We start from the raw sequence: 15,599 nt of genomic DNA, 5'->3' as shown, positions 1-15,599 counted from the left end.
ATTTTCAGAGCATCCTGCTCAAAATACCCTGCGTGTGGCAGATATTGCTCAACAGATTTGTAAAGCGGTGCTTACTGGACCAGATGCTGGTAAATAATGTTGTTGCAGCAGTACTTCTAACTCCTGAATGGTGTAATTGGTTGGTCACCCATGTGCTGGTCACTGATGAGTAAGGGATCATGTATCTGTTCAGTCTTCACCAAATAACGCCTTCAGGACAATAGAACACCTTTTGACGCAGGGTGCTACACCTGTCCTGTCAAGAATGGCCAGCAGACTAAGGAGTGTTTTATAATCAAGAACACATAGTGCTATCGTTCAAAGCTTATTTTTCAATGTTCATTTATTATGCACATTAACTTTTTAATCACTTATTCTTCCGTGTTATTTTAGCCAAGGTAACAGTGCAGCAGCACACCCGTTATGGTATACTGCATACTGCGTCTCTTTTTCTCATTTCCTCTTCTATATCCAGCATCTGACTGTCTAGAAAGACATGAAGTTGGTTAAGCAGGTATCTGGTCCAATAGTCACTCCAATATCAGGTAACATACGTAGCTGTCTTAATCAGTAGCACATTTTACCATACCAATTCATAGGGATTTTAATGATTTTGTCTCTGGGAATAAATACGTCCAGGCTAAAAAGAGGATAGACTATTGGTTGTTTAGATACTTCAGCTGTCGTCCATGTCCAGATTCAGGCTAAAAAGAGGATAGACTATTGGTTGTTTAGATACTTCAGCTGTCGTCCATGTCCAGATTCTTGGCTTACAGTAATAAAGTCTGTTTAATGTAATTAAGTGTGAATGAGTTTGTTTTGTATGTTTGTCTGTGCATCTGTGTGTACGTATTACGTATTTGTGTGTGTGTGTGTGTGTGTGTGTAGGCAGCACTACAGGTTGATAGCCATCGTGCCCATGACAAACAGCAGAAGAGAGCCCAGACTCAAAGACTGAGTGCTGAGGATGGCACCCGCTGTAAGGAGAGAACACAACAACCAATCAGAATACTTTACCCACTTTACTATACTCAACTATACTCCAATAAAGACTCCTATTCAGAATACTTTACCCACTTTACTATACTCAACGATACTCCAATAAAGACTCCTATTCAGAATACTTTACCCACTTTACTATACTCAACGATACTCCAATAAAAACTCCTATTCAGAACAGGCACCCACCTTACTTTACTCCACTGTACTCCAGTAAAGACTTCAAAGTATTCAGAGCAGGTACACACTTTACTATACTCAAGTATACTCCAATACAGACTCCTATTCAGAATAGGCACCCACCTTACTTTACTCAACTATACTTCAATAATGACTTTAAAGTATTCAGAACAGGTACCCACCTTACTATACTCAACTATACTCTAATAAAGACTTAAAGGTACTCAGAGCAGGTACCCACTTAACTATACTCAAGTATAGACTAAAGTATTCAGAACAGGTGCATACTTAGCTATACTGTAGTATATGTCAACATGTACTTCAAATAATGATTTCTTAGTCAACACTAGTTCAGACATGTACAGTTCTGTGAGGACTCACCTAGCTCTCCCTGGACAGAGACACGTCCGACTGGTCCGTCTCCACCCTCGCAGTGGGCACGCACCTCGATGACCCAGTCGCCCGTCTCAGGGTAGGGGAAGTCTATGTAGTGCCTACCGGTGGTGTAGAGCTTCCCATACCGGTAGCCCACCTTCCTGTACAGAATCTATGGGAATGAAAGGAATAATAACATTAAGTGTTGGGAGCTGGACAAATTCAGAAAAATAAATTGTTGTTTTGGTTGTTTTCTGGTCTGTGTAGTCCCAAATTCATTCTAGTTTACTGTTCATTTTAAAAAAAGCTGTCACTGATAAAAGTTATTGATAAAGAGGTAAACCTATAACAAGTTATCTTTTTACAAGTTTATCTAAGTATATTTTTGGTGTTTTTTGCCCAACAGGAAGCAAGTGGAAGAGAGATAGATGGGGTGGGATCATGAAAGAGGGTACTTGGACTCAAAACATGGTCACCATGGACACCGTAGCTGTTTGTGCAACAGCGCCCCCAACAAGCACTTATCTCAGACAAAGGTTCCGTAATAATAATAATAATAATAATAATAATAATAATGACAATAAACTTTATTTGTATAGCACCTTTCATACATGGAATGCAGCTCAAAGTGCTTTACATTTGGGTCACTTAACACAATATTAGAGAAAAAGATAAAGAAGAAAAAATAATAATAATAATACTGAAAAACAAACAAACAAACCAATAAATAAAACACAAACCAATAAATAAAACATAAATGAACAATGACTAAAGACTGACCTTGTAGCCCTCGATGAAGGACTCGTTCCAGTAGCTGTAGATGTGGTCCCAGGACAGGTAGAGCCATTTCCCACTCCAGCTGACGTACTTAAAGAGCCGCAGCCTGCGGTCCGGAGCTGGAGGACACCACAGAGCAGAGAGATTATCATCACAGAACTGACCAGCTAACCCTAACCCTAGATTACACCACAGAGCAGAGAGATTATCATCACTGACCAGCTAACCATAACCCTACATTACACCACAGAGCAGAGAACTGACCAGCTAACCCTAACCCTAGATTACACCACAAAGCAGAGAGATTATCACCACAGAACTGACCAGCTAACCCTAACCCTAGATTACACCACAGAGCAGAGAGATTATCATTACTGACCAGCTACTAACCCTACATTACACCACAGAGCAGAGAGATTATCATTACTGACCAGCTAACCCTAACCCTAGATTACAACACAGAGCAGAGAAATCATTATCACAGGAGTAAAGCAGAGAGAGCATCACACAGAAGCGAGCAATTGTCCTGATTCATCTTGATAGTGATAGAGAATCAGAGGACTAATGGACAGCATCTTACTGTGTACTGCAGGACTATAAGCCTGATGATGACAGACAATGTGTTGTGTTCCGTTCCGACACATAAAGAAAGTTCCCAGCATTTTTTATACTGCCTGTCAATTCACTAGCTGTCAACTACACTTCATTTTTTACCGTTTTTTGGGACAAACTGCATCAAGGTTACACAGTTGGCATCGATCAATTGTCTTCTTCGTATCAACAATTTTATAGATCACAGAATGGACAAGAGAAGATGACTTCTCCTGGTGAACATAGCCTATTGCAGAGCTCCCCCCAGTGGCCCAAATAGATGGTGCAACATATGGCAGAGTATGTATAGATGCATGGAAGACCTGTCTAGGAGGATAGTGGACTCACGTGGTCTTCTGGTGAACATCTCACAGTGCTCACTGGGTGGGCCAAGGCCGATTCCGTTGTAGGCGCGCACCTCAATGAGGTAGTGCGAGTCGGGGAGCATGTTCTCTAGACGCGTGTTGTTCACGCCGTTCCCCACGAGAATCCGCTGTGCCGCCGCCTCGTTGTCGTCATACTTTCTCCAGTACCGCACCTGAGGAGTGGACAGGAAGACAGGACTCACTGTTGGGCTGATGGAGGTGCTTCAACCCTCAAATTAAAAACGAAAATGGCTGTTACTGTAACACCAGGAATGATAACTAAAGATAACTATAACAACATTAGCGTCTACACTGACCAATGATAAGTAAAGTCTATTCTTGTGTTGATGATTTTGATGTCTAAAATGTGATGGATCCTGATTGGCTGTCAGCTTTTTATCGTTCTCAAAATCGCTCTGAAAGTGATCCCCAACGATGCTGTTCTTCGTGTCATATCATTATAGTTTACATGTGGACGTTGTCATTCATATTAGCTAGAACGATACTTTTTTGCTGTTATCGTTATAGTTATCGTTCTTGGTAGCCTCAAGCAGGTCACTGCAGACCCTCACCAACTGGTCAGTAAAGAAAGTGAAAAAAAAATAATCCTGCATTCGGATCCTGATCTGGGTCGTCTTGTAGGGTTTTGTCTGAAGAAGACCCAGCAGGGTCGAAACGTTGCCTGTTGTGCATTAAATATATGGGAGTCAAAAGCAGTGTTGCAGACATGAAATTTTTTTAATTGAGTAAGTTTTTCTTTTGTCCTGCACCTGCCAGAAGGTGGGATGTGCACACAATAACTGTTTGCTGATCGTCATGTAGGGTGACAGAAATGCAGTGGTCCTGTCTGACATTTAGTAAATTAAGTCAATTGGGCACAGTATTTGATGTTATGTAGATTTTTACCTTTTTTAAAATATATTTAATTACTATTTTTATAGTGTAATAGATTTATTTTCAGTTTGTTGCACTTGGTAGGAGGATAATTGATTACAAAAAAAAAAATAAAAAAAAATAAATAAATAAAAATAAACTATGCCATTGAACCCATGTACCTGGTAGCCGTCCACCCACTGCAGCGGAGGTTGCAGGAAGACAGGCAGCCACCAGACCAAGGCCTCCGTGGCACTCACAGGACGAGCGTACACATCCAGAGGCTGCTCCGTGGGCACTGTGTGTGTGTGTGTGTATGTGTGTGTGTGTGTGTGTGTGTGTGTGTGTGTGTGTGTGTGTGTGCGAGTGTGTGTGAGAGTGTGTGTGTGTGCGTGCGTGTGTGTGTGTGTGTGTGTGTGTGTGTAAACAATTGTGAGGTGCAGAAGTGCAATTAAAAAGGGAAATGCAAACACAGGACAAAACAACATCAGTGACTGGATTGACACATTATGGTTTGAACATATTCTTATGGCAGGGGTTCTCAAACATTTTGGAGCCTGGGACCCTTTACAGAAATATTCCAAGGGCCCCCTTGTAATTTGGAGACAGAATTTGTTATGATTTGTGTATTGTTGTAAGATATGCAAAAGTAAATAGGCATGTACAGTATTGCGTTATCCCACACTCATATCTACAGCTGGATGTAAACATACAGCATAAAAACCATACACAGCATTTGTTTCTGAAAAGCAGTGCCAATCAAATTGTTCGACAAAATCACAGTGTCTTAAACGCAGACTGTGGGAGCTTGATATGAATATATAGGGTGTATTTCATATATATAGTATTTCATATATAGGGTGAATATATAGGGTGTACGGTTTTGTGTCTTACCCCCCTCTGGTGCATAGACGACAGAGGACAGGCTGTAGGGCCCTTCTCCTTTGGTGTTGTACGCCTTGACCTTGACCTGGATCTCTGTTCCTGGGGTGATGTACAGGTCCCTGTGGACGTAGCGTCTGGTCTCGGGGTCGGTCACTGTGGCCCACCCCCAGTCGTAGTTCTCATGCGGTTTGAAGGCCACCACGTAGCCGCACTTCTTCCCATAGTAATATTGTGGTTGAATGGGCTACGGAGACAGTTACCACGGCAATGGAATTCAATTTTAGAACCACAACAGAAGGTCAGCACCAGTAAATCTTAAACCAACAAAAGTCAAACCATCAACCAACAAACATCAGTCATCAACAAGGACTTAATTTCCTTCAGGGGACAATGAACTAAGTTATTAAGCTTACCGTCCAGGTGATGGTGAGCTCGCCGTTAATCCCTACAAAGCCTCCGACGTCTGTTGGAGCCGCCGCAGGAACTGCACCAGCAAAGAGAAGCAAATGTTCCATTTTATATTCAGCAGGGTCATTATGCAAACACACTTTATTCGCATGACTGTGCTGGGCTAGTGTGCTCTGTAGGATTTTAGGATGTAATGCCAGAACAAAATAATAATGATAAACTATTAGTATTAGCAGTAGTAGTATTTGCTTTGCTTCAATGTTTTTTTGTTGTTGTGATATTTTTCAACCTCCAATGGCTTTCTCAACCCATAATGTGAGATGAATAAGATTTTACTGCAAGAGAGTTGTGTACCTGCATCCCAGGTGTGTAATATTCCCGTGAGGGAGAGCTGTGTTCCTACATCCCAAGTTTATAAGATTTCATGGAGGGAGGGTTGTGTACCTGCATTCCAGGTGTATAATATTCCTGTGAGGGAGGGTTGTGTACCTGCATCCCAGGTGTATAATATTCCTGTGAGGGAGGGTTGTGTACCTGCATCCCAGGTCGTGATCTTCTTGGAGGGCCAGCTGGACTCGCCAGGGCCCATTTCGTTGACGGCAATCACCCGGAATTCATACTGCATGTAAGGGTAGAGGTCCACCACCTCAGCCGCCGTCGCAAAACGATCAAGAAACACAGGAGCTGAGAAAGAGAGAGAGAGAGAGAGAGATGATGATGCTGCACTAATAGGTGTTTTTATTGACTTCACATAACTACAGTATATATTATGTAAAATAATTTTACGTTAATACCAGTACTTGTCCGCAACATATGGGTATGAGATGCATACTGTCTCTCTGAGTGAGATGTTTCTACAACAAACTACTCTTTGCCTCTTCAAAATATGATTAAAGATTCATGTGACCTCACACCAAGAAGGTGTTATTTATAGTATTTTTTTTATTTCTAATTGTATTTCATTTGAAGGCAACAGAAGAAGAACAACAGATAAGAACACCACTAATTATTAGAACATTATTCCACGTCTTAACCCTTGTGCCCTCTGACTCAGCATTATTCTTTAGCCTTCTGGTTGAATTGCTCTTTTCTCATGTCACACTACGTGAGCACCTCACTGATTAAGGTCTTCTTCATTCCCAGGTCTGTCTTTGCAGAGTAACTACATCCTCACGCTAATGTATGGTTGGGCTTCCTCCACTGTAAGCTCAACATCGCCCTCTAGTGGACTCACAGGTCTTTGCGTCCTTCCAGTCGTCAGGATCGAGGGCGTAGTAGTCTCGCGTCTGGATGAGGTGGTGTTTGATGGGCAGGCCGTGCTCGCTGCCCCGGGTCCAGATGAGCTTCACTGCCGTGTCCCTCACCTCCATCACCATCACTCCACCTGGGGGGCCAGGCAGGCCTGGGGGAGGCAAGGAGAGGATGAGAGAGAAAGATGGAGAATTAGAGAGAGAGTCTGTGTGTGTGTGTGTGTGTGTGTGTGTGTGTGTGTGTGTGTGTGTGTGTGTGTGTGTATACAGTAGTGTGTGTATGTGTAGTGTGTGTGTGTGTGTGTGTGTGTGTGTGTGTGTGTGTGTGTGTGTGTGTGTGTGTGTGTGTGTGTGTGTGTGCATATGTATATGCGTGTGTGTGTGTGTGTGTGTGTGTGTGTGTGTGTGTGTGTGTGTGTAGTGTGTGTGTGTGTTTCTGTGTGTGTACCTTGGACTACGACATCAGCTATAACTGTCACATTGTCAACTACAGTCTGGGCAGTGCAGGAGTATCGGCCCGAGTGTTTTGCAAGAGCGTTCTTTATCAACAGGTCACCACTGTTCTCTCGATCCTGCAAGCAAATAGCAAGATGATTTTATGGACATCTTGTTTATTTTATGGACACGCTAACATATCAAATAGCAAATCATCTTCTGGACATGCTAACATGGTTACATAAAAACTTGATTTTTCACTAGAGGGGTGCACTTTAAGCAGTGTGTTTTCCTCCTGAAAGTATTTTGGGACAAAATATTATAGCAATCTTATTTTAGGAATATTATAGATTAAAGGAATCGTATAGTATTTTGGGACATACTATTGAAGTACTATAAGACTGCACTATAGGAACACTACACAGAACATAGAAGTATTATACACTACTGGGCAAATTTTGTTTTTTGTAACATCCATAACACCAATAAAATGTGATGGTATGGTATGATGTAAATGATTACATGAAATTTGAGCATTTGCTATTTTTGGCTGAAGAATGTACATGAGAAAAAATGTACAAAAAATGAATGTTATCATTCACATCATACAAATGCCAAGGCATTTCACTGGCATTATGGATGTGACAAAAAGTAAATTTTCCGTGGAATTGCCCTACTATAGAAATTGTATAGCAATGTTATAGTTCATTTGTGCAAGGGGCTGGACAACAGGCATGTTAGTGTCTGTACCAGCAACAGCTCAAAGTGCTTCTTCATCAGGTCGAAATCGATGAGGATGGAGTCCACAGTCCAGATGAAGGTCAGGTCCAGCATGGGGTCAAAGGAGGCCGTGCAGGGAAGCACTGTGCTGTCCCCAACCATGATGTCCACATCAGAAGGGGCCACAATGATCTTAGTGGCATCTAACGTGGAGATATACATTTACATACATCTAGCATGGAGATACATCTAGCCTTGAGATATACATGTACATACATCTACATGGAGATAAGGCATTAAAATCAATTTCCAAAAGATTTTATATTTCTCTTTTTAGTCAACTTTAGCAGAGGTGGCAATAATTCTGGAGGGTACTGTACATACATCCTAACCTGCAAACCAAGTCATTTCTGAGAGGTAACCACAACCTCACTCACCCCATGGACTGGGTTGTTGCACACAGAGAGGAGAAGGGTATGTATCCGCCAATCTAACTATGGGGTGGATGGCAAATAAGCTAATGTACCAAAACGTTGGCGTGTTCCTTTAAGGCCACATTGCAGGTGTTACAAATAGAATATTGCTTTATGGTACCCTGCTCACCACCAGCAACACTGTTCAATGCCCACTGTTCAATGCCCCCCAACACCCCCTAGCATCAATTACTCATACTATTAATGGATGTAAAGCAAACCAGATAAAGAGCTCAAACGAAGAATGAAGAAGTCGTGTGATTACCAGTGATGGTGAGAGTCCCCGTGCTGTTGGCTTTGCCCCGGTCATTCTCAGCAAAGCAGGTGTACACCCCCTCATCCTCGTTTGTGGCATTGAAGATCTCCAGACTACCATCTAGCCACACTGAATACCTGATGTGGGAGATTATTACCTCATTTCAACTTTCCATTCGGCTCTTTGACCTCCATTTGATCTGGTACTTAAACATGATAAGGAGAAATAGCCATACTATAGCAGTTCTGGTGTTGAGGGATGACAACATATCTTTCTTTGTTTTATATATATAAATATATATAAAATGTGTAAGAACTTCTTGAGCAATGCAAGCCATTGAAAATAATATGTTTCAGAGCGCAGCAGTGCCGTTGTCGTATCTTAAATTTAAAGTTTTTCACTAAACCACATACTTGAAATACACCCCTGACCTGACTAATGTATGGTTAACGGTTGACTAACGGATGACAGTTGACTAACGGATGACTAACAGTCGGCTAACGTATGACAAACAAATGACCAACATATGCCTAACAGATGACTAGTAACGGATGACTAACGGATGACAGTTGAGTAATGGATGACTAACAGATGATAAACGGATGACTAATAGATGATTAACAGATGGCTAACGGATGACTAACGAACCTGGTGGAGTTGCCGAGCTTCTCCTTCCCCTTCAACCAGGTGAATGTGGGCCGTGGTGCCGCTCGGGGTTTGCATTCGATGACCACGCGGCCATCCCTGGCCCCCAGCAGCTGTTTCCGCACAGGGTTGTACTCAAACGTTGGAGCGCAGGCTGGAAACATCACAGAGAACAACACATCTCATTACCAATCGCGTTTTTTGTGAAGCTTCTCCAAGTATCTCCTGAAACTTGTATATTAATGATTTCTAAAAAATTCCTACACAGCCCTGAATCCATAAACAGGAAACAAACACAGTTTGGACCCCTTAACAGACAGCACTATTGCAACCAGTAAGCACCAGGTGGTGTAAGTGAGTACACACACATACACTCATAGAGCACTCAAGTGAGGGGTTTATTTGTTTGGTTGTGGAGTTCTGTGACGCCCACCTGGGTGAAAACCACGACCCCTATGAGTCTAGTACATTCAGTGCACGGACAGTGCTAGGCCTAGGCATCCTGGGCAGCCGAAGTGCCTTATTGGTTTCACCTGCACTTAGGGGTTGGGCTATTAAGGGGCCTCTCTCTCTCTCTTACAGGTGGGCACTCTTTCCTTTCCTATAGGCACTATTTGACTTTCCTTCCTTCACAGACATGCTCTCTATCATTCTTCATCTCACTCTTCTTATCTTAATGATAATTTTCTTCCTTTGCAGCTAACATCCTAATACTAATCTACTAGACGCTCACTACATCCATACACGCATGACATTGCACCAACATTGCATCAACAATCTTTCACATGTATCGCTAACCCTGTCCTTCCTATAACAATAAGCATAATTAATGGACACATGACCAAATGATATGACATTTGTATGATTAATATGCCTATTGATGTCTGATTAGAGGCCAATATTTGTATCTTACCGGTCACTCTGAGTTCAGCGTTGGCATAGATGGTTCCCCACGGGTTCTCCGCCACGCACTGGTACATGCCAGAGTGAGTGAACGTGAGACTGTCGAACTGCAGCTCTCCTTTACCATACTGAGGAAGGAATCAGCTTTGAATCAGCTTTGATTCAAACGACAGGTATTACCATATACACAGAGAGGCATGCATACAGAAAACCCACCTACACCTAAACACACACACTTGCCCAACTTGACCACACCTTCCTCAGACAATGACCTAATCGCAACAATATATGTGATATGATAGTTTGATATAATTGTTTACATCTAGTTAAACCTTGACATATAAAGACATGTACATTCAGAGTGAGAAGATCCTTGAGCCAGCACTTACACACACACACACACACACACACACATAAACAGTACACACAGGTGAAGCACACACTAATCCCGGCGCAGTGAGCTGCCTGCAACAACAGCGGCGCTCGGGGAGCAGTTAGGTGCCTTGCTCAAGGGCACTTCAGCCGTGCCTACTGGTCGGGGTTAGAACCGGCAACCCTCCGGTTACAAGTCCGAAGCCCTAACCAGTAGGCCACGGCTGCCCCTGAAGGTAATCTTCATCACGCCTCCCTGATATGTATGCGATATGTAATGTTTTAACACATTTTTATTTTTGAGCACTTATGTTACTGAACACGTGACACGTGGTCATTGATGATTTTATGATACTTTTTTTTTCTGGTTTGGTGTCTAGTTTAGTTCTAGTTTAGTGCTGACACTGACTGAGTTTCATGCCCATCTTTCAAATCATTTGTGCTTTAATGGCAGTTTGAAAGCGAGGCCACTCACTCAGATCCGTGTAATTGGCATCTCTAGGATGCGTGAAGCCTCAGCTTGCCTCGTTAAGGGTAGAATATCCACTCATGATCGTTGAGTTTGCTGAGCTTAATCAAATTGCTCTAAGACTCAAATTAATTCCTTTGTTACGGGTTGCAGTTTTGAAAGTAATGTTTTTGGAATAGACAATTCTTGAATTTCTGTGTATACATTACATACACACACAGATAAATCTATAAACACAAAATCTGAAATGTATTCAAAGTCAATAGTCAATAGCGTACATGTTTCCTCAGAACATACACACACACACACACACACAGACTTTTGGAATGTAGTCAAACTTGCTATATTTAGTATTCTTTTTCAACACACACACACACACACACACACACACACACACACACACACACACACACACACACACACTACACCTCTCCATTTTGTCTGGGGCAAACTGTGCCTTCACCTTTGACAGCTTGATAAATGGACCTCCTAGGGCATCCCTCTTAGCCAGGTGCTCTCTCTCTCTCTTTTTCTCTCTCTCTCTCTCTCCCTCATCCTCTCTTTCTCTCCTTCTCTCTCTCTTTCTCTCTTTCTCTCTCTGAAGGACCACTGGCCCTTTGCACCATAGCAACAGCCCTACACAGAATGGACATTTCTATGTCCAATTTCCAAAAGTCCCCTGCAGCAGTGACGTAAAGGCTGCGGTCCCCTCACCTCATGGCACCATAGAGACAGAACACACTTTACCATTTGCTGAGTGACCGCATCTCCTACAAGATGGCCATGGCACTTTTCTGCCAACCATGAGACCTGCTCTCACACACACACACACACACACACACACACACACACACACACACACACACACACACACACACACACACACACACACACACACACACACACACACACAGCAAAGACACACTGATAATAACAGGGCAGAGCTCTATAGAAAAAGTATTGTATGGAACCAAACAGTGATGTGGGAATCTCATCTGCGTGGTTTCCTCTACACACACACACACACACACACACACACACACACACACACACACACACACACAAACACACACACACACACAAATACACACACACACATACTCATAAACACACACATACACAGTACACAATACACATACACATACACATACACATCCACATACACATACACACACACACACACACACACAAACACACACACACACACACACACACACACACACACACACACACACACACACACACACACACAGAGGAGAGTGAGCATACCGAGTAGCCGTCCTTCAGCCAGCGTATCCAGGGCCAGGGCTTCCCCATAGCGGCACATCGCATGGTGTGCTTACTGCCCACGTCCATCTCCGTGTTGTTGATGTGCGAGGCCCACTCTGGGGGTCCTGGAGGCAAGACATGACATCATCAGAGAGGGACGTGACATCATCAGAGAGGGACATGACATCATCAGAGATGGACATGACATCATCAGAAGGGACGTGACATCATCAGAGAGGGATGTGACATCATCAGAGAGCGACAACGACGTGCAGTGAAATGTCCACTGAAAGCACAACTGAAAGCAGAGTGTAAGTATCACACGAAAATAGAAATAGAAGCCTGTAGCGGAGGCTACTTGAAGCGTACGCTCAAAAAACACTTCAGTATGACACACCATAGTAGGTGTATAGGTGCTCTAAGTGATGCCGTTTCTAAGACAAAAACTTGTCACGTACAGCAAACATCACCTCACCATCCGCTAGCTGCCTCTGCCCTGAATACACTATAAAGAAATGTGGTCTCTGTGGACAGGCCAGGCTTCAAAAATGGCAACAAAAACAACCTGGTCCATCCTGGACCATAAAAACAAAACAAACTGTTCCAGCCTATCACCGATGAGATGTGTGTTTAGGAGGGTTTCAATTGAATGGGAGGGAAGGGGAGGGAGTAGCGAGCTAGCTCTCTGTTTTGTTTGAATGACAACAGAAGTGACATTACCCAACATCGCTTAGAGCACTTTTAAAAAAGGCCGATAAGGGGTGAATATATAGGACAAATCAAAATTATAAAGTGTAGGATAAAAGACAGTCATGTTTTACTTGGATAGTCTGCCTACAGACTTTGTACAGATGCTCATACAGTTGTGCTCTGACTAAACAAGTGCAGGCACCCATAACAGGAACAGTTTCAGGACCATGGACAGCTGCCTGTCATTCTGACCAGCATGCTATGCAGCAGAGACATAGCCACTGTAAACTACTCTGAAACCACTAAATACAGTAGAATCTTTTCAACAGAACTAAACTAAATGTTTCTATAGCCCAATCTACAATTTCAGTGATTTTATCAAAATTCTAAGGATATTTTGTGCAGTACATTTATACCTGTATTTTATAAGGTGATGCAACTCCTTTGCATCTCTGGTTAAGTTACCACTTCATTTCATTGTCTTCATTGCACCTCTGGTTAAATTATAACAATGCGACCAAATAAATAAATAAATAAATAAATAAACAAGGCCAGACCAGGCCCAAGGCTACGTTTAGTTCCCCTTACCTTCCACAATTTAATCCAAATTCTAAAGATATTTAGTGCAGTACATTTATACCTATATTTTATATGTAAATGATGCAATCTCTTTGCATCTATGGTTATTACTAAGTTAACCTAAGATAACCTATCACTTCATTTCATTGTCTTCATTCACTACATGTCATCGCTTTCATACTTAATCAAAAATGAATCCAAGCCCAGACCAGGCCCAAGGCTATGTTTGGTTCCCCTTACCTTCCACGTAGACCCACTGCCTGTGCCAGTCTTTGCCTTTGACGTTGAGGGCCTCGCACTCGTAACTGCCCTCGTCCTCGTACTGCACGTTGGTCAGGTGCAGCAGAGCTCCGTTCATCGTCACCTCGTAGTTGGGCGGTAGGTCCGCGTCCAGTTTCCTCCAGCGGATATGCGGAATAGGACTTAAACGAGGAACAGGACATTGTCAAATAGACACACAGACTTACAGTACAGTGGACATGGACATATTTGGCCAGTTTCCTTTATTATTATTATTATTATTATTATTATTATTATTATTATTATTATTATTATTATCATCTTTACCTTTTAAACTATTCTTTCACTATTGCCCTTTTATGCTTTTGTTTATGTAAAGCTCATTGAATGACCTCTGTGTATGAAATACGCTATATAAATAAACTTGACTTGACTTGACTTCCTGTGCATCCTGTAACTCCTCTGTTAGCATAGCAATCAACTCTGATCAAAACGTTTAGTGTAAATTACTGTGTTGTATGCGACCAAAACAAATAAAGCGCACAGTGTTTGCCCTGCTTACATGTCATCTATTTCTATCACCTGTATGACTTATAGTAAGTATAGTATACTTAATACTTAATACTTATACTATACTATATTTCTATCATCTGTATGACTTATAACGAAGCTGGTTTCAACATTCTGCTCAGGAGATAATAGTGGCTGTTTTAAACACTCGATGGTGTTTTATGCCAAAAACATCATCTTCCAGGCAGCGCTGCCACCGCTGACTTAAAGCCACCTTATCCTAAACCTAACCCCAACCCTAACCCTAGTGCCTTCCAGGCAGCGCTGCCTTGAAGACAACGATGGGGGCATAAAATACCAAGAAACGTTTTAAACTTTGCTCACAGACCTTTGTGAGCTCTATTCTGTGAAACTAGTTTCGGGGTGAGATGCTGTATGACACTCAAAATTGTACAGCACCCAAAACATGCATATTTAAACAGATTATCACCAGGTCACTGGTCCAATGTTTGGTTTGGTTTCTGGTTTTAGGTATTACACTACTATTGGGGGTGAATACATTTTTTGCCACTATTCTCTAATTTTCTTGGATTTGTTTTTTTGTTCTGATTAGACTCTTTTAGCACTGATCAAAGAGGAAATCTGCCCTCTTTTTGCAACCTCGGTTTTGTCTAGCTATTGTCCTGCAATTACAGACTCACTTTCCAAGAGCGAAGCACTCCAGGGTGATGTTTTTGGCAAGCAGGGCATAGGTTTTAGGGAACTTCACTTTGATGTCAGCGGCATACTTCGTAGCAGGGTCTGGGTGAGAGAGATGGAGCAAGCATTAGCACGATGATTCAGTGCAACAAATACAATGAACATAATCACCCTCTTAGCAGCCATCTGCCTAAGAGATAGATCTTTATTGCCATACACTAGCAAGTGAAATAACAGCAGTTGATGAAGTAACACTAGAAATTACAACTAGAAATACAGAATTAATAAAAGTGGTTTCAACACAACCTCTTTGGATAGTCAGTATAGATATAAGTAGCCTACCAATAAACAATGCTGATACTGAAACATTGACGATTTCAGTATATCTCAATGCATTTCCCTTCTCTAATTAGCAACAGAATGCTACAGAACATAGAGAACTATAATTTATACATACTTAGGAGTGTCTTATTATAAAACAAAAACGAATTTGAACTAAGTATTCTTGTTGTGAAATTAGAAACAGCACCGTAGGCATAAGTAGTATAGTACATACTCTCCTGTGTAATTAGAAACAGCACCGTAGGCATAAGTAGTACAGTACATACTCTCCTGTGTAATTAGAAACAGCACCGT

At 42.1% G+C, this 15,599-nt stretch overlaps 1 protein-coding gene across 1 annotated transcript in view; it reads right to left on the bottom strand.

The window, feature by feature from the left end:
- Positions 1-719: 719 nt before the first annotated feature.
- The window catches only part of LOC125310124 (neuronal cell adhesion molecule-like), a gene marked incomplete in the record, with an annotated part of 109,991 nt that continues 95,111 nt past the window's right edge, over positions 720-15,599 (bottom strand). The window contains 17 exon segments of the mRNA XM_048267286.1: positions 720-977; positions 1,561-1,726; positions 2,335-2,450; positions 3,271-3,460; positions 4,343-4,458; positions 5,055-5,289; positions 5,459-5,529; positions 5,988-6,137; positions 6,688-6,855; positions 7,152-7,275; positions 7,889-8,061; positions 8,597-8,724; positions 9,236-9,386; positions 10,146-10,263; positions 12,246-12,370; positions 13,755-13,936; positions 14,966-15,065. Of these exon segments, the coding sequence (XP_048123243.1) occupies positions 895-977; positions 1,561-1,726; positions 2,335-2,450; positions 3,271-3,460; positions 4,343-4,458; positions 5,055-5,289; positions 5,459-5,529; positions 5,988-6,137; positions 6,688-6,855; positions 7,152-7,275; positions 7,889-8,061; positions 8,597-8,724; positions 9,236-9,386; positions 10,146-10,263; positions 12,246-12,370; positions 13,755-13,936; positions 14,966-15,065 (2,396 nt within the window).

The sequence above is a fragment of the Alosa alosa genome, chromosome 17, assembly GCF_017589495.1.
Source record: "Alosa alosa isolate M-15738 ecotype Scorff River chromosome 17, AALO_Geno_1.1, whole genome shotgun sequence".
In the NCBI taxonomy this organism is placed as follows: domain Eukaryota; kingdom Metazoa; phylum Chordata; class Actinopteri; order Clupeiformes; family Clupeidae; genus Alosa; species Alosa alosa.
This window is presented reverse-complemented; position numbering and strand designations above follow the sequence as displayed.